We start from the raw sequence: 19,710 nt of genomic DNA, 5'->3' as shown, positions 1-19,710 counted from the left end.
GAACGATCCTGAGGCCTAAAGTTTGAGTTCCCATGATCAAAAACATCATTTTGGCCATACATGCCCTCAAGCGCTGCGACCCCAACTCACTGAGCCACAAATCCTAGCCATAACAGAGGTGCCAGCACTACACCAAATACCCCTTTTCATAACATAAGAATATAATACTACTCAAAAAGTATTATGATATACTTATATATATAAATATATGTGGTAAAAGAAAAAATTGGCGGTAATTTATTTTGGGAGCCCGCCTATAACTTGTAAAAGTTATATTTTTTTTCGAGCTAATTCCTTTTTAATTACATTGTTTGAACTCTCCCGTTTTCTTCTTCGGCTACGGTGTCTCCGAAGTCAATCCCCTGCTTTTTCCAGTCGTTCGGCTTCAAATCTCCTCTCTCTCTCTGTCATCTTTCTCTATCTCTCATTCACTCTGTTGCCAATCGTTCGACCTCTCTCTCTGATGATTGACATGGTCCATCCAGATTCCTTTGCGAGAAGGTTTAGGAAGCCTCGAATAGAAACTCAAGAAGAGATCAATCAGCGCATGCTTTCCGTTGAATTGGCTGTCAAAGAGGTCCTTACTGCAAGGGGCGAAACACATTTTACTGACCAGGAGTTCCTCCAAGTGATCAATCATTATTTGTAGATCCAGACAATCCCCCTCAAAAGTTACAGGAAAGTTTATGAAAAATATTCCTTTTTCTTTTTTGGTACTTTAAATCTATTTTCTTGATCTCTAATTTTTGTATTTGCTTGTTATCTAGGTTGTTTCTGATTTGATGAGACCTGCTGATATAGCATAGGAGAGCCGACTTGATGCTCGGCCATTCTTATTTAATGGGCTTGCCAATCCTTCTGATGTTTGTTAGGTCCAGATTGTTTTACAACTTGGCACTGACGTTTTTCTTTGCTTAACTTCATCTATAATAGGTTTATTTGTGTTTGAAACAAGGTCGATTGGGTGATTGCTGGTTTCTCAGTGCTGCTTCTGTTTTAACAGAAGTTTCACGAATATCAGAAGTAAGTATTTCTCCAGAGTACAACGATGAGGGGATCTACACTGTTCGTTTCTGTATTCAGGGCGAGTGGGTTCCTGTTGTTGTTGATGATTGGATTCCATGTGAATCGCTAGGTAAGCCAGCATTTTCCACTAGCAGGAAGGGAAAGAAACTATGGGTTTCCTTACTGGAGAAGGCGTATGCCAAATTGCATGTATCCTATGAAGCTCTAGAAGGTGTGCTAGTTCAGGATGCTCTTGTAGATCTTACTGGAGGTGCTGGTGAGAAGATTGACACATATATACATGTAGTGATACATAGTATAGAATAGTACAGTACATTATAGTATGTATATAGCAACACTTCAAACTACTGATAGTCAAGTTACATTCTTTAAATAATCGATTTCATTACCCATTTTGCTCTGATCACATTTTTGTTTACTCCAACTTTCATGGGGAAAGAACTTTGTTGTTGTGAGAAGCAGGGTTGTACAAAATTTAAAGCATCATTTGGGAATTATTATTATTTGGCATGTCATCCTCGAGTCTGGCTACGAGTTGATCGCTCTCTCAAAGAATCCGAAGCTGGCGTTTTCCCCAACATTGACTCAGCCGTTGCTGCTGCAAGGTTGGTTTTATAATTTACCAAAAACAACCTCATTGATTTTGATTTTGATTTTGAGAGTTTTGAAAAATTGACCATATATTTATTAACAAACTAACTTTTATGGTCGCTCTTGCTAGTTTAGCAAATTTCTCATTGATTTTGCTGACTATCATTCGTTCAGTGTAATTGAGGGACTGTGATGGTCTTTTATGGTCGCTCAATGTAATTCCATTAATTTATTATGGAAATGCTGCACATACCCATATATATGTTATAGGAACAGAAAGAGAATCGCTTTTATTTGAAAATTTGTTTTGCAGATATAACTTTTTCATCGAAGTCATTTTTGCAAATGACTCAAATTGGATGATTTCATGGTCATGAATGATTGCTGATGATGGTGGTTTTTATACTTCAGGCCTGGCAATACTATTCTAATCGCAGCTGGTGGAATGCATCTGGCCTCTAATATTCAAATTAAGAAACCACTTTGCCTGGTAAATCTCAAACTATAAACCGTGCTCTCTTGAATCTTGCATATTTGAATACATTTTTACTTGTTTAAATAAATAGACAGAACAAGCATTTGAAAGATTTATGTAAATATTGATATTGTTATTTGTTTGTTTCAACTTTTGTTGATTCGAATTCTTTTCAGATTGGTGGAGGTGAGCTTCCTGATGAAATAGGTATCTGTTCTGTTTTTCTTCTACTTGTATCTTTTTTTTTGTCCACTTGTTTCTTGAAATGAGTGAGACTTTCATGCTCATGGTATTACTGTTACAATGGAAGGTTTTTCAAAAGAGAAGGAAGGACAAAAGAACATGAGGTAATAGTTTCCTGTTTCTTTTTTTAGTTTCAAAACCTTCTTGTTTAATTTTTTAATTGGGTCTTGATTTTTGTGAACCTAAAAGTTCATCATATTCACACACACAAATATATATATATACATTTAGGCACATATGTTATATATATATATATATTGTAAAGAGTACACATTGATTACTTATTACATTTGAAAATCATTTTTTTATCTAAGTTCTTGATTTGCTAGTTCAATTAGGTAGGTATTTTGTTATTTGATGCTAAAGAGTTTAAAGATATTTTTTTTGCTGATCTAGTCAAGGATTGGAGTTTTCTGATGTAATTTTCTTTAGTGTGATGTATATTTTTAGACATTTTGTATCTTTCTATCTTTGATACAAGTGTTTAAAATCTTAAAAAATATTCAATTAAAAAGGAACATATTTAAACTTTCTTGATTTATGTGGTTACTGGAGGCATTTACCTTCGTGTCGCTTAAAGTTTTTGTGATGGTCCAGTCTATAATAGGAAGGAAGCCTTACTCTTTGCTCCCATCTCCCTTTTCTAATATTTGTTACGAGGAAATGGTGTAACATAAACTATGGGGTTTTGTAGTTTGGTTTGTTATTTTTCTTCAAGGAATTTTGTCCTTTACTTTACTCACTTGTCCTATGATTATTTGTACAACCGTTTTTAATTTCTTTTTTGTTGTTGCAAGCAGCTTCTGATCTGTAGATTGATTGATAGGCCTTTGCATCCAACAATGCTGAAAGGCTTCTACCATGAAACTCAGATACTTTCTTGGGTGCGTTAGCATTTACTTTTAGTCATTGCAACAAATATAGGCACACAACATGTGTTATTACAAGTACTTAGTTTAATACAAAGAAAGAGAAAAGGGAACAAATTACACAAACAAACTAGGTATTAAATCTCTACGAAAAGCCCCATGGCTGGCTACATCCTGTTGTTCTATGCTTTTTATGTGTTGATAATTGAGTAACACTTTTATTTTCTGAACAGGTCAGTACGTTAGAGCTGTCTTTCTACATTTATGCTTCGTACTTCCTAGAAATTTCATGATCTTCCTATGCATGCAGGTTCTGAGTTATGATGGTTTGCACTCTCAAGATGCTTTGGCAATCACAGCTGCAGGAATAGCAGTGTAATTTTTTTAATTTTTTTATTTTTAAATTATCATGTACTGCCACTTCGATATCACATTTAGAATTTGATAGACTAGCATATTTTTTTAGCCTGATTATATAAATTCCAAAGTGCTTTATCGGAAGTGCCAAATGCAAAGGCAATTACTGGAGTTCGAATTGGCCTTGTTGGAGATAAGTTTATCGTCAATCCAACAACAAAGGAGATGGAAGACTCCAAGTTGGAATTGTTGCTAGCAGGCACAGATGATGCAATATTAATGATCGAGGTAGACTCGTACTGCAGATTAGCTTGTTCTAACTCATTGCATTTCTTTTTAGCAGGACACTTATCAACTATTTTAATCTCTTCATAAATTGATTGTATTGATTTTATATGTTATGATGGATTATCATCTAGTAGTAGGATTTTTTTCCTACATAGTAGCTTGTTGGGGATTTGGTTTTTAGAATTTTTTTGATTTGTTCATACTGTAAGTTTTACACTCAAGCTTGCAACACCATGATTGGTATGCTACTTTAAGGTCATGAATATTAACTTACTACTGTTGAGATCAAAAACAAAAGTTGAGGTTAATTTGTGATTAGAATATCATTATCTTTCTTTTCCTTTCATATTTTATGTGCATATTTTGTAGACAATAGGTCACTTGAGACATATATGATGGTCTTAGATATGGAATTTGTTGTATGTGCCTAAACTTGATTGATACTTATTATGAAGAGAGTGGGTATAATAATATACTATATAATTGCAGAAAACGCTATAGAAAAGTAGAATATTCTTTTCGAGGAGAACTCAAATTCCACTTGCGAACTTCATCAATCTTATTTCCTTCTCCTGTCTTACCAAGACAATAAAAGAAAAGGTTGATACTTTTGTTAGTTAAATGCACCCACATTTGAATCATGATTAGTTTTGGTGGCTGTTCATATGTTTCTGGAGACAATTTATCCTTTCTCCTTATCATCATTATCTATTGTGGTTGCAGGGTTATTGTAATTTTCTTCACGAGGAAAAGTTGCTGGAAGCTGTACAAGCTGGGCAGGTTGTTAACTTCATTTGAGTATGTATCTGTATGCTGGCATGTTTTTATTTATTTACTTTTAGATGCTTTGGCTATGTGATCCAACACTATGCATGAATATGGAAATGTATGTAGAATAACCTGTCTTTTTTTTTTTTTTTTTGGAATGTACAAATTGGTTTGATTGTAGTTAGTAAAAGAAGTAATTTGGTTATGGTTGATATGAAAATTTGTATATTATGAATAAAAATAGGTACTAAAGTATGTGTCAATTCTTGTATTTAGTGATAGTTGTAGCAATGTCACATGCAAATCAGTCTTGAAATTTCATAAAAATTCTATGTAGATCATTTCCTCTGTTCGTATGGTTGCCAATTTGCCACCCATACCACTTTCCCGGCTAGTGTGTGAAACATATTTGAAGTGATAACTGTTATCATGTCTCAAAATTTATTCATTTGACTGAATTTCAATATTCATTCACATGATCAGCTCTAAAAATTAGCCAAAATTATAACATATTCAAGATTCACAGAACATATACTAAAGATATATCTTATATGATAAATTAATTTTAAATTGTATCTTTTCATCAATTTTGAAAAATATTCTTTTATATATAAAAATATAATTTATATATATGTTTTAATTTATCTTTTCATCATGTTTTCTTTGTGGTTCATTCTCACATTCTAGGTGCATATGTAGCAAACTCAAATTTCTGGATAAAAGCTTAGTTGACTAGTGATGAAGGCATCGGTAAATTTGTTTGAAATGGTTTATGACTGAATTGGATTTTTCTATATTCGTTTCTATGAATACCCTACTAATGGGTCTCTTGTAGTGCAAAACAGCTAAGAGTGACTACATATTAATTGGAAATAATCTCAACAAGTAGTTTTTACATAAGGTTGAACGTTGCATTTATGTTTCTGTGTTTATACACTACTTACGGGATATGAATTCTATGACCATAGGTACCTTGTGCAAGAGAAAAAGAGAGGAAAAGCCCTTGATTCTGTAGCAAACTTTCACTTGCAGAATGGAGCAGTATGTCATTCTATTAAAAGTTCTTGGATTGTAAAAAAATTTTGGCTTAAATTTTTTATTTGGTCAAATGGAAGTATTCTTAGTCAAGACAGTGGTAAAATATGTTGCAATTACTATATTTTGTATTAATCTTTTAGGTATTGATTATATTCTTTAGGTTGTGTATTGAATTGGTGAGGAGCATTGCAAAGTTAATTAACTTGATTATTAATTGCAAGAGGTACAGAAGTATGTTCTCTTAACTCTTTTATTAATATCATACAAATGTTAGAGGAGTTTGAATATCTTAAATATTCATTCGTAGAGAAGTAGGTTCTGAGATTAAACTTGTGTGTTGCAGTGATAACGGAAGGTTGAAAACTTGTGTGTCTTAGAGAAGTAGGTTCTGGAAAATTTGTTTGTGTGTTGCAGTGATATAACGAATAAAACTTATTGTGTGTTGTTTGAATTTTTTTACTTGGTATTGATAGATGGTCAGGTAAGCTTTTATATGGGAAATGCTGTCAGATTTTATCTAGAATTATGTGTTATCTTCTTACAAATAAATTGTGTTTGCTTGAATTGGTTTGATTATATTGATATATATCTCGCATGGGGTGTGAATAAGGGTAGTTTTCACATCCCCAACCTTAGGGTTTGAATAATAAAATATTATACATATGACTTGTGATTGGAGAAACGCATAATTCGATAATGCCTCCATGAGTTCTAAGTCAAATATAATTACCCAAAACATCATAAATATAATTACCCAAAACAATAGCTTGGTTTCCCTCCCCTGTCATTTTCAGAAGATCCACCTTACTTCCATAGTAAAGTTCACATTCAGCTCTATGACCATTTGAGTAAGCATATGCAACACATGAACAATTGCTCCTGCACAGCAGCTCACAGTCGTTTAGACCAATAGCATTAGCCCTTCGAGTGGTTATTGAATTCGGCATTAGTCCTTTTATCTCATAAAAATCATCACCATTTCACAAACTAATGGAATGATCAAACAACCACTAGAATTCCTCTCTGCTGTGCCATCACAAAGTGAATAGTTGACCATTGAAATCTGTTGATCTTCCATCCTATACTCATTGATAGCCCCATTATGAGCCATGACAAACCATGAATACACATTACTAAGTGCCAGCTAAGTGCTTTTTCTTCAATATTTGCCTATGTGGACACCATAACAGCCATAAAAAGTTAACTCTTTGGCTCCAACCTGATCATACTGTTCTGTAGGTATTTCTTTGTCACATGTTCAGAATTCGGGTCCAGATAAACCTTTCTAGTGTCATTCTTATGAGTCTTCAACATACTGAACCCCATTCTTCTTTGAAATCCACCTGAATTGAAAAAAGTTAAAAGAATTAAAATTATTTTATACAAGAAATAGTAATAAATCCTAATGTAAGTGAAGCATTTTCTTTCTTCTTTTCTCATTTTTTTGCAGCATACCTTTGGGTGATACATTTGGGAACATTCTTATTGAAGTTCCTTGCCAGCATTCATCAAGTCATTCACTGAACATTGTATTTCTTGTTACATGCTTCAGTGTTGCCATCATTTTATTGTGTTCATCCTGAGAAACAGCAGAAAGTACCCGTGGCAACAGTAATTGAAGCACTTCACCACCAGTTGACCCTAATATGAACCCAATAATTTTGTGCTGCTCTTCCATAGAAAACTGAATTCTAAACAATGGCCACATCTCAAGTTTTTCCCTTGACATATGTTGATCTATCATCATTCTTATCGACTTGCACATGTGTTCAAGCTTTGTAGATAGCTCATAGTACTGTCTGATGCATTCAATGTCATAGTTAGTAGTAACTCCAAAGGTTTGAGCAATGAAACTTGTGTAAGAAATACAATAACATTAATTTTTTGAATAGTATGACCTTGAGGTTTGAGAAAGTAATTCTTGAAAAGACTGATATAAGACCTGCCAATTGTATATTGTTGAGAAAAATATGAGCTTCTTCATCAGTCATTGCTCCAATTAGCCATGGCAAGACTTGCTCAATCAATCTCAAGGGCATCATACACAAGCTTTGATACAAAATTTCTTGTTGCCTTTTGACATTTAAGTTCATTCTAGCAAGTGGAAGAACCTAAACATGTAGAGAGATCAGTCAATTTCAAGAATGAAAAATTGACTTAAGCTAACTTAAAAAAATAGTGTCTTCAACATTTTTCATCTTTGTCTAAGTTATTATTTTCAATAGTATGAGAAGTATGAATCTCTAGCAAACTATTTGAACACTTGCAACCTTTTACTATTATACTTCACACTGATACTTTCGTACTAATGCAAAATCATTTGGACCATGGAAAATTTATTCTCTTTAGAAAGTTATTGAGTAAATAAGGAAAAATTACCTGGACTTCCTCAATAAAGAAGTGGTTGTTTATGGTTTCTACTATTTGATCAACACAAGAGCATAGGCTTGAAAGAAACTCGGCTGAAGTAGAAGAGAATGCTCTTCCACTTCCAATCAAATGCCAAAATTCATTGAATTTGCTCTTTACTTCACCATGCTGATGGAAAATTGAAAGATACATCCTCTTGATCTTCTCCAGTGTCTCATTCAATTCTCTTTTGATTGCCTTAAGTCAGAGTAATAAATCATCTATAGGATGTGAACAAGTTTCACTTTCACAGTTTGATTCCTCCATTGGAGTATTATTCAGTATGGTGGTGTCATGAGAATCTTTCCTTTTAATCCAATTGAAAATGGCCTTCACATGTGATGTGCATAATTAGCTCTTTCCTTTGTAAAAGAAAGAGAATTATTTTATTTGTTTGTGGATGAATTTGAAAATTTACCTATTGAAGAAGCTTTTCCTCTGGGACTATTCTGACTAAGGAGTTTTGAAGATGTTGATATTCATCAGTTGAAAGAGAAGAAGGTAGCCAGGAAAGTAAGTTAGCTAGCACATATGTTGGCATGTCACTCAAGCACTGCCACACCAAAGAGGCTTGCTGTTGAAGAGAGTAATTCTCACTAAGCAAGGGAAACACCTAATATGATCAAGGGAAAACATGTTAGAATAATCTCAATTTAGTTTTCATTAGTAAAATAAATAAATAACTCAGGCAGGGGAAAAAGAAAATAAGAGAAAATATATGTGTGTGCACTTATTTGATGTTTGATCAGTCAACATTAAGATTAGTGAGCATTAGGGGAAATTGATCTTAGTACAAGCAATAAAAATGTTAATGGCTAGATAAAAAGATTATATTTTATTTCTCACTAATCCAACCCTTAAAAATAGAACAATAATAATATCAATTCTTGTATAGTTTCTAAATTCAAAGTCCAAGTCTATGTTCAACAACTTGTCCTATAATTCAAGAATATATGCCAATAATTCAAGAAAATTTGTTAACTAGAAAATGAAAACTAATGAAAACTAACTTACTTATGCATGATATATACCCATATATAGTAGTTTTTTGATCTACTTCTTGGAGACAACTAAATCTTTAGAAACATGTCATTTAATTGAATATCATTAATCTCATGTAACATCAAAACTAAATTAAGTAGGCATGTATTAATCTCATTAGATTATTATAATTTATTGTCATTTTTACTTTATACATTCCTTTTATTTCCAATTGGCGCTGAGAAAGTTTCATAACAGTTGATTGCTTTTATTTCCTCTTGGCATCTCCTTTGTCACGAGTTGTTCAAACTTAAGATCCTTTAGTGGGTAAGTCTTTTATGATCTTAGTTTTAAATATAAATATATCAATTTTATTACATATTTTAACTTTTCAGCGTTTTGAGATTTGTTTTTTAAAAGTTATATATTTATAATGTTATATATATATATATCTAATTTTTGTTTTATTTGATATTTAGTAAAGTATTGTAGATATTTTTCTTGATCTTTCTAATAACAAAATGTCACTTTTAGTTTACATAAGATGCTTTAGCTGAACCATTGATTTAAAGAATTTGAGAAGCTTTAGTCTTAACTTTTTTATGGTGTTATATATCATTGTGAGTGAAGCAAGTTTTGTCTTATCAAAAATAGAGGTATAGTTATTCTCTTATCACTTTACTCCTTTTATACGTAAAAACTTTGATTACTTTTACTTTTATTAGTGCCTAAGTGTGGTCCACATTGAAACAAGTTTTGCTAATACCATATGGTGGATAGAAACATCCTCATTCTTATTATGTTGGTGATCTACCAAAAGTAAAGAACTATTTTGGATATGTAAAGGTTTGTTATTGTTAATGAGACTAAATTTTTATTCGAGAGAATTTCCTCTGTATTTTCTCCTACAACTTGTTTTGTTTGTGGGTTTGTTAGGGTGTTAGGATATAGGATCACTATTGTGTTGGTAGTAGATAACCTATTTTCACAACTTTCTTATATATACTTCAAAGCATCTGTTATCGTGACCAAAGTCATTTTCTGCTTCTCTGGCATAGTGACCTCACATTAATAATATTTATTCTTTTCACACTGTATTAATTTAGGCGTGTCAAATATAATAATTGCAATTCTTATGTGAGCTATAATATCAATTAGATTCTATATGTTGATTATATTTGTGGTGCCAAGCCCTCGATTTCCTAAAAATAATGGAACACTGTGGCCAATAAAAAACTAGAGGATCAATAACCTTGAATCATTAACAAATAAGCTATAATAGTGGCCAATCCTTAGTAGTTGCTTGCTTATGGTAGTTTGATTTTGTACTGGATTTTATTTCTAATTTTTGATGATGTTGGAAAATATACTACTGATTACTGTGTCATTTTGTAAACTTGTCATTGCAGATGGTATATAGACATGTAGATTATGCTCAAATTCATGGGATGATCAGATTCCTCTTTCGTGGACTGCTCAATTCTGTCCATTGTATTCTTTAAGAGTAAAGGAAGTCTCAATCTAAAAGTTACAAAACTGAGACTCGGGATTCATGCAACAAGACTGTAAGGCGTATTCGTGTAGAATGGAGGGCCTTTGTTAAACAAAAAACTAGTAAAGAACATATGGTAAGATTTGAAATAAGTGATTGAATATTTACGTAGAGATCAAAATATATTTTTTCCTAATGTTGGTTTCTTTTATGTTTTATTTACCAGATTCAATAAGTGAAGTGCAAAAGAAAATCTGATTTGGAAGGCTTTGGTGTGTTGACATTTGGAAGATCATGAATTCCTACCTTTACTTTTGAATATGCAACTGTTTAAGACTATTTTGTTGACTATTGTGAGAATGTTTTGTTTATGTTAATTAGGCAGTGTTGAATATCTTAAGACTTTTGGATTGTTTTTTAGATAATCTTGAATGTACTTTGATACAATTATTTAGTTATATGTGTTATGAACCATATAATTGGTACTTAAAAATATATTTGTACAATGTTAAGGGTGTCTTAAGTATATTAAATGAAGCGAGTTTGAATTAAAGCAATAAAAAATAATTCTAATGTAAAAGTTTATATAATAATAATTCAAGCTTATCCAAATATTAGAATAATACAAAAAATGTGTTATTGTATCTTTTACAATAACACTGGTTTATAAGCATAAAATTATGTTATGCAAACTATGTTCTATAATGCAGACAGAAAGTGTGTTATTATAAAGTGTATCATAACACTACTTTATAAGTACAAAAAAGTGTTATATAATCTATGTATAAATAGCATAATGAAATACTTATCTAACTATTAAAATAACACAACAAAAGTGTTATCGTAGGCTATACTATAACACATGTCAATAACTATGGAAAAGTGTTATGCAAAGTGCTCCGACCTACTATAACACCGCTTTCCTTAACACATCAAAAAGTGTTATGGTATATATTTGATAATACTTTTTTGGTCTTATTGAAAGTATTTTTTCTTGTAGTGCAGCATCAGGCACATGCACCATGTGTCGCGGCCCTCCTTCCCAAGCACCGCGGCCCCCAGGCCCTTCAGCAACCTCCACCTTCTTCATCGAGCCTGGGCCGTGGCGCCCAAGAACAGGGCCACGACCCAACCACGAACCAGCCATTTTTCTTAGATTTTACCATTTTAAAACCTTCCAAAATACCCAAACATCTCCAAATCCAAAAAATCAAAGTTCCCAAACATCCCCATGATCCAAAACTAACAAAACCCAAGTCTCAAATCATCCAAAAACTCATCAAAATACATAATCCAATTCAAGCTTAAAAACTTTAAAAACTTAAAACTTGAATTACCTCATATTGAGTTGTTTCTCAACTAAATCCTTCGGCTAATAAGCTTCTAATATTCCCTAGAATCGTTATGCCTCGATCCTCGCTTGAATCCGAGTTCTAGAACTCAAGTTTCCTTCGAAAATGGGATCGGGAGACAAAAATGGAACTTAGAGGGAGAGAGAACTTACTGAACGTTCTTTTTATTTCTTAACAGGTTACTTCAAGTTTAAGTAGCCTCAAAAAAATCCTAATACTCGGGGTCCCGAAAACGTCCCTGGGGAAAAATAGTCCAAACCCTCCATAATTTCCCCCTGATCATACTAACTCCCAATTTATCATCAAATATTTATTCCCATTACCCAATAACCCAGTAATGTCCTAAATACCCCTTGACTCACTCCGAGTCAAGAATAAATTCCGTTGTGACTATTCCACTAGCTCACCTCCTAGGAACGTCTCGTGTTGATCAACCCTAGCATAACCAAATAATAATAAAGCACCACACACATATCACATATATGCCAAATATGCCTGAAATGGCTAAAATATGAAAATCATCCAATTAATCATAAATGGATTCACATGCATATTTAATACATCTAAACATGCATATTATCATTTAATCACATAATAAATCAATTATGGCCCTCCTGGCCTCCTAATCAATGTCTTAAACTTTATTAGGAAATTTGGAGCATTACAGCTATATATCTCACTCTCTCACTTATGGCACTCTCAGTCTCTCAAACTACCTCTTCTCTCAAAGCCCACAAAGCTCTTCATTTCATAACCACAACCACAGTCGCATGTTCGTTAAATTTTTTTCTTTTTTGTGTTTATACATATATATCACGTGATGATGTGTTTTTGTTTGTATATAATATTTGTACGTTAGTATAACAAATTAATATTTATATATAAGTATGTAAATTTGTATTTAATATTTATTTATTTATATATAATATTGATTAATATAATAAATTAATATATATATGTATGAATGATGTAATTTCTTAAAGCTAAGAGCTAATATTGATCTTTTTGTCATTTTTCATATATGGTAGGGTCTATTTAAATCTAAAGTTTCTTAAGTGTCTTTTTTTTATATCTCCACCCAGACTTTTTTTTTTATGCACCAACACTAATATATATATATATATATATCAATTTATAAATATAGCTAGTGTCTCTCATTGGTTGGAAACAACATTAATTATGGCAAAAAAATTAACTAAATTCGAAATTAATATAGAAAAAAAATATTTACCTGTTGGTGACTTGTTATACCAAGTCACTGTGTTGCCACATCATCAAAATTGTTAGTACCCATCTATGAGTAGTAACCATTGAGAAATCTTATATATATATATATATAAATATAAAAGCTATTAAACTCATTTGTGCCTATTTAAAAAAAAATCAATAGTCAATTTTATTACTATTGGAGTATTGGTGTGCTCAGACAATGCTATATATAGTTAATGCTATATGTGTGCTCAGACAATACACACACACACATATATATATATATATATGAAATATTTTATTTTTATTTTTTCCCAAGAAAAATAATATTTTCAAGTCATGGACTTTTCTTTTTATTTATGAAACACATATTTTCTTCACATTATTTTATATTTTTCATATTAAATTAATGTTGCTGATTGTTTTTGTATTTAGTATATATTTAACTGTCAATTTTGGTATATTATGTTGCTGAAAATTTTATACTATTTTGTAATATAATTATATTAGTGACGTAATATATATTTTCTTACAGATTTTCTTATGGTACATTAGCTAGGTTGTTGATTTTTTTTTTGGATTTTTTTAATAAGTTTGTGGAATGCAGTTATGATTTGTGAGTTAGGTTATTAGTCTTTCAACTCTCAAATTTTATTTTATTTCATTTGTATTTACTTATGTTTATTATATGCTAGCTTGGTTTCTTTATTTTTTTTTTAGATGAAGCCTCATTTCTTACATAGGCTTTGAAAATGATTGAGTAAGAACAATTTTAATTATAATATATTTTTCTTAATTGAAAACTTACTCATAATATTATTATTATGTTTTCATTAAAGACTGAAGGATTGATGCTGAGAGGGTATCACCTTCAACCATTTTACTACTTTATTGTTTGACTTAAGTTTGAAGGATTAATATTTTTATTATGTTTTCTTTTAGTTTGTTATTTGTGACAGTGAGTTATGTTTTGTATGGACTATGAACACTATGAAGTATTAGTTTTGGATGACCTAAGACTGTGATTTGTTATGTTGAGTTTTTATTGCATGGACTAAAGAATTATGGACTTTGTTATGTTTTGAGAATGTTTTTTATTTATTTTTATTTATGTGTTATGGACTTGTCACTTATTAAGTTAACTATATGATTCACATTGAAAAGTAAAAAAAAAAAACAATAAAGTAATAAATAGAACAATTACTTCAAAAAAATGGAACAATGATAAAGTCCGAACTGTGGTTTTGAACCAAACCAATCTGTTCATAAGTGGATTGGTTTGAGCATTTTATTGGTCTGGTTTGGTTTTGAATTTTCAAATATCGCCATACTAATTTAGTTTGAAAAAATTAACAATCCGAACCAAACTAATCCATGAACACCCTACTTATTATTCAAAATGTAAACATCAATTAACAATTGAATTTTGTTTTTAAAATTTAATAACATAAAATAAAACAATAATAAAAGAAAAATGGAAAGTACGATTTTAGAAAAACAGTTAAGAATTATTCTCCACATTCAACAATCAATCTATCAACAATAACAAATAATATTTCATACTCCCAATTAAACTATTAATGTAACAACGCCCTATTCTATTCTCCTGTAAAATTGATACTTAGTTGATAATCATTAGAAAAAAAAACTCCATAATTGTTAAAAGGTTCGGTGGGGCCTTAACAAAACATGCAATATGGACCCAATAATTTAAAATAAAATATAGTGTCTTTTATGCAATTTTAAAAATATAAGATTTAGTCCCACTGTATCGTAGTAAAACCTAAAATAAACAACTCCATAAGTATTCTTAGCATTAAACTAGATCGTTTTAATTGTTCATGGACACCCCCTGACATACATGCCTAGATCTTGGAATGCCCCACATCACGGTGCGTGCCAATGAAAAACCCTATTGCCTACCTGAAAGGGGGTGAGCTAAAAGCTTAGTAAGGAAAAGTACAAATAAAATACAACAATTTACGAAGAAATACAATACAATCTACTTTCATAACGTAAGCTCATAACATATTATAATCATATACTTTAACTGAATGTATCATCATAACAAATAAAGAAAGCAAGTTCTAGGAGGCAACCAGTAAAGCATAAACCAATAAATCATCTTCTATGAGGTAAACAAGAACTCTGGTCCAAGAATAACCTCAGTACGTGCCCCCTATGAGTTATGTCACATCCTTAGTAACTACTTTTTGTTGTATTGCGTTCAGCACGCTAACAATCTTCTTCTTTCATACAACATAACAATACATATAGAAGCACAAATTATCTCATAACATAATAGCTTATACAATTATCATGAATCATAGAAATTCTAGCTAATTTCCTTACCTCAAGTCCAAGCAATTTAAATAGAGAGATGCTTCACAATGAGCCTAAAATCACAACCAAACATTCGTCTCAATATCAAGTAAAACCAAGCATACCCAACAAACACACACCACATGTGCATGGGCCATGCATACGTGGCATAGGTTACCTCACAAAATCATACATAAAAGCACATAAGAATAATTCTCAAACTTACTATCGTAATCTCAACGAATGCCAAACAACAAACATTCACTCAATTAAAAGATGTATTTTGAACGTAAAACTAAACTTGCATGCGACATGCGTATGTTGTAAAGTCGTTAAAACGTGCGTAGAAGTTGGTAGATTTTAGTCCCTTTAATTCTTAGAGATCGTGTAAGATTTTATTAAACAAAATATTTTACCAACTTGATTTATACCGCATGGCTATATTGAAATCGTAATAAAAATATAACTAAAAGAATTATTTCATTTTAGTTATCATTTACCAAACATTAATCCCATTTACAATTCTTAAATAAAATAAAAAAAGCACAGGAACCATTTTTTTCTATTTCTTTTCTCACAAAAATAATTAATTTCACAAAATTAATTCATAGTAAATAATTTAAGATAAAACATTATTTTGTACTCACTCCCTTTACCAAATGGACAAATAAAATAATTACATATTTGATTTTGTTAAAATATTAATATCTGGTTACCACATTTTCATAAATATCATAATTTTAATTAAGTTGGAAAAGTTCCTTTATACCATCTTTTTACTCAAATAAAATACTTAGTCTCAAAAAAATAACGCTACTCAGTATTACAAATAAAAATTGCACTATTTTAATTGAAATATTACATATTTTAAGGTATATAAAATCACATTTTTCAGGCATAAAGTCTAAGGCTTAATTTATTTGAGCATATACCTTATATATTGTATTTAAAAGACATTTTCTTTCAATAAATTAAAAATTTCAGCAAGCATTTTTATTTGTTTAAGTTCACATAATTGGACAGAAATATATTGTCTTTCACAAAATAAAAAAAATTGCATTTATTTAATTAAATAAAAATCCCATTAAAATGTGTAAAAATATCTCTTGTTTACATAAGTTCTAAAATATAATTTTTGAGGCATAACTTGTGCATTTTTAAAATCATTGATTAATTAGCACAATGAAAATAAGAAAAATACAACAAGCATATTTATTTAAAAATACACCTTTACTCATGTTTCAGTCACCACTTAGCATATTTCTAAAATTTCATGTACTCCAAGAAACAATAATAATTCAAGCATCAAGAATCTAAACCACCTATATACAAAACCAAATTAACATTTTTAAAGAAACTTTATACCCATTTTAAATCCTAAAATAACTTGGCATATTTCTAAGTTCACAAATGACAACAAGAAAAGAGGAAAAAAAAATCAAAACCAAACATGCTATAAAGAACCCTAGGCTGAAACCTGCATGATCAAACAACTCAAACCTCTTGCCTTCTGACAAGAATATAAAAGAAAAAAACATCACATATATTAGTAGACAAGGATTCAAACACACTTATAATAATAAGGTTTCTAACCTATCATCATGCATCAAATCTTAGTTTATAAAAGAACAAAGCTTTTTCATAATATAACCTTATTCAGATCCTCCCATGATCAATAATAAAAGCTAAAACTACATAACAAAACAACTAACCAGCATCTTATAAACAATATCCTCATGAAGACAAAACAACAAGAGCCAAAATGACAAAAACAAAAACAATAAGGTAAATGTTCCCATTACCTCTCTTGCTAGAACTCAAGGACCCAAAACAATGGCCACCACTTTGAACAACCTTGGATTTTCGAAACACATATCAAGAAAAGAGAAGAAACAAAACTTAGGATTGATGGTAGGAACCTTAGACTTAGAAAATCAACCCAAGGATCAAAACAAGACAAGAAACCATACCTAGCACAAACTCAAACTCCTTCTTTTCTCCTTATCATTCTCTTCACGATTCCTCTCCCTCTCTTTCTCTATTTTCTTTCTTTCTTCCTTTCTCTCTCTAGGTTTCGGCAGCCACAACAAGTGAGCCTCAATGCTCTTTTTTTTTTTTATATTAACCTAAATGGTTAAGACTCATTTTTAGTGTGAATGAGAAACATATCTTGACCCATCACTTATTTACCCAAAAAAAATAAAAGAAATCATATAACTAAATGGGGAAAAGATGACCATATTCTAAATAGGGAAACTTCCCTTTTTCTTTGCATCTCCACCTCACGCCACCTCCCTCTCTCTCTTCCTCTCTCTACTCGGCCAACTAAGGCCAAATCACTTCAAAAAAAATCTCACCTCAATCCTATCCTAAAAAATCTCAAGTGAACCAACTCATTACCTCATTTTCCTTTATTGATTTCCTCTTAATTCTCTATAAAATGAATTAAACAATAATAATACTAATAATTAAAAGAAATCTAGATAGTGCATGAGAAAAAACTATTGCATGCTCACCATGCAATCATGCACATCCACACAATTTAAATAAATAAAAAATTGTTGTGCTATAATTAACCCTACAAATGAACCTTCAAAACCCTTGTTGAACCACTACTTTGAGTCTTTCCTTTAACAAATGCAAAAAACACAAAACCAAGGATTATGCATGATTCGTACCGCTGTCCTAATACTCTATTTCCTAGCAACCATTGATGCTTGATGTCTTTTCTAAGAGGAAATGAGGATTGAGATTGAACAAGTCTTAAACTCACAAAGTTAAGCACTTTCTTTATGAGTTTCTTGGAGAAAACTAGAGATTCTTGGAAACTAGAGAGAGAGAGAGAGGACAAAGAGAGATTGAAGAGAGTGATCAAGTATTCCAAAACTCTATGATGACCCTTTTATAATGTAGGCATTGTTATTACGTCTAACCAATAGCATTAGAGATAATTAACAAGTAATTTGGAGCTTATTTACATAACCTGTATGGACATGACATGCGATGTATCGCCTGCTGGGGCATTTGAAGCCCTTCGCAATTTGGCGATGCTACCCCACTTAGCATTTTGGCGATGCATTTTCGCCCCTCTAACTTTTAACCCCTCCAATGGTCCTAAAATTGCTCCAAATACTGCCAAACTTTTTGGGAATCCTTAGATACCTCTATGTATTACTTTGGGCCCAAAAACACATTTTCAAAGTGCCTACAATTGAAACTCAAATTCCACATCTACACTATGTGAAATTCACTAAGTGCTTATACCTAGCTTGTATTTGAATACTTATCATTTGTATTTAACCAATTATAACAATCCCCCACTTGGTCAAATACAAGCCTCATCCTTTAGTTCAAACAATTTTGGTGCATAAAGTAAAGTTCCTTTCGGTTTGAACTTTACCTTAGTGAAAATGCCACAAAGTCTTATCAAAATCATTGGTAGCTTAAAATCTTGAACCAAGTATTCCTTATGACCAAAGTGATGATATCTCACACACCTCCACTAGATTTTTTGTTTTCCCACTTTCTCACTTAGCACTCATATGGCCATGTGCTCACCCCTTCATGAAATTTATGGGGAGAAACTCCAACTCCCATGAGAGGCGGCACGACCTCTAAGTTCACATATGTGAAATTCTTACAACATCTTTGCTACCTTTATAGATGCTTGTTGCTCTCAACTGAACTTCATTAAAAGTCGTAGGCTTAACTCTAATTCGTTAGCGACCAACACTAACCATCTCAGATGGAACTCACCATAAGTTTTAATGTTGAAACTATTCACTTATCAATGACTTGTTCTTACTCATTGAATCATTTCCCTTGATTTATACAAGTTTGGAGTTGGGTTGCCATCATTGGTGAATCTATTATTCTAGAAGTTTCACTCCCATTTCTTTTGAAGTGGAACTTACTAACCTTCTCACAAGAGGTTTTGTAAATGGGTTTGCTAAGTTCTCACTTGTCTTAACATATGAGATCGATATGATTCTGTCTTGAATCAATTATCTCACATATTCATGTCTTAGACTAATATGTCTAGACTTTCCATTATACACACTATTATATGCTCTAGCAAGTGCGGATTGGCTATCACAATGTATTGAAATTATTGATACCATATCCACGGTAAAATGAATATCCAACATGAGATCTCTAAGTCACTCAGCCTCTTTGCAGTTTGTGTCTAAATCAACACATCATCTACAGATAGACACACAAATATGACATAGTCATCGCAAGTTTTAGAGTATAAGCACTTGTTCACATTGTTGTGTCTAAATCCATTAT

General features: G+C 31.6%; 1 protein-coding gene across 1 annotated transcript; it reads left to right on the top strand.

Annotated features, from left to right (window-relative positions):
• Positions 1-317: 317 nt before the first annotated feature.
• On the top strand, positions 318-6,021 carry LOC133832110 (polyribonucleotide nucleotidyltransferase 1, chloroplastic-like). Its single transcript, XM_062262494.1, has 9 exons — positions 318-1,631; positions 2,029-2,107; positions 2,269-2,299; positions 2,363-2,439; positions 3,136-3,219; positions 3,515-3,579; positions 3,693-3,849; positions 4,573-4,629; positions 5,586-6,021. The coding sequence occupies exons 1-9, from the start codon at positions 1,456-1,458 to the stop codon at positions 5,622-5,624; spliced, it is 765 nt and encodes a 254-aa protein (XP_062118478.1). The 5' UTR covers positions 318-1,455; the 3' UTR covers positions 5,625-6,021.
• The last annotated feature ends 13,689 nt before the right edge of the window (positions 6,022-19,710 follow it).

Source organism: Humulus lupulus, chromosome 4 (genome assembly GCF_963169125.1).
Source record: "Humulus lupulus chromosome 4, drHumLupu1.1, whole genome shotgun sequence".
NCBI classification, from domain to species: Eukaryota; Viridiplantae; Streptophyta; class Magnoliopsida; order Rosales; family Cannabaceae; genus Humulus; species Humulus lupulus.
Note: the sequence above shows the minus strand (reverse complement) of the source record. Positions and strands in the feature narration are given on the sequence as shown.

Excerpts from the sequence above, each read along its gene's own strand:
- LOC133832110 (XM_062262494.1), top strand. The coding sequence starts at position 1,456 with ATGGGGAAAGAACTTTGTTGTTGTGAGAAGCAGGGTTGTACAAAATTT. Across the intron at positions 3,220-3,514 it reads AAACTCAGATACTTTCTTGG|GTTCTGAGTTATGATGGTTT; the intron begins GTGCGTTAGCAT and ends CTATGCATGCAG. Across the intron at positions 3,850-4,572 it reads ATGCAATATTAATGATCGAG|GGTTATTGTAATTTTCTTCA; the intron begins GTAGACTCGTAC and ends TTGTGGTTGCAG.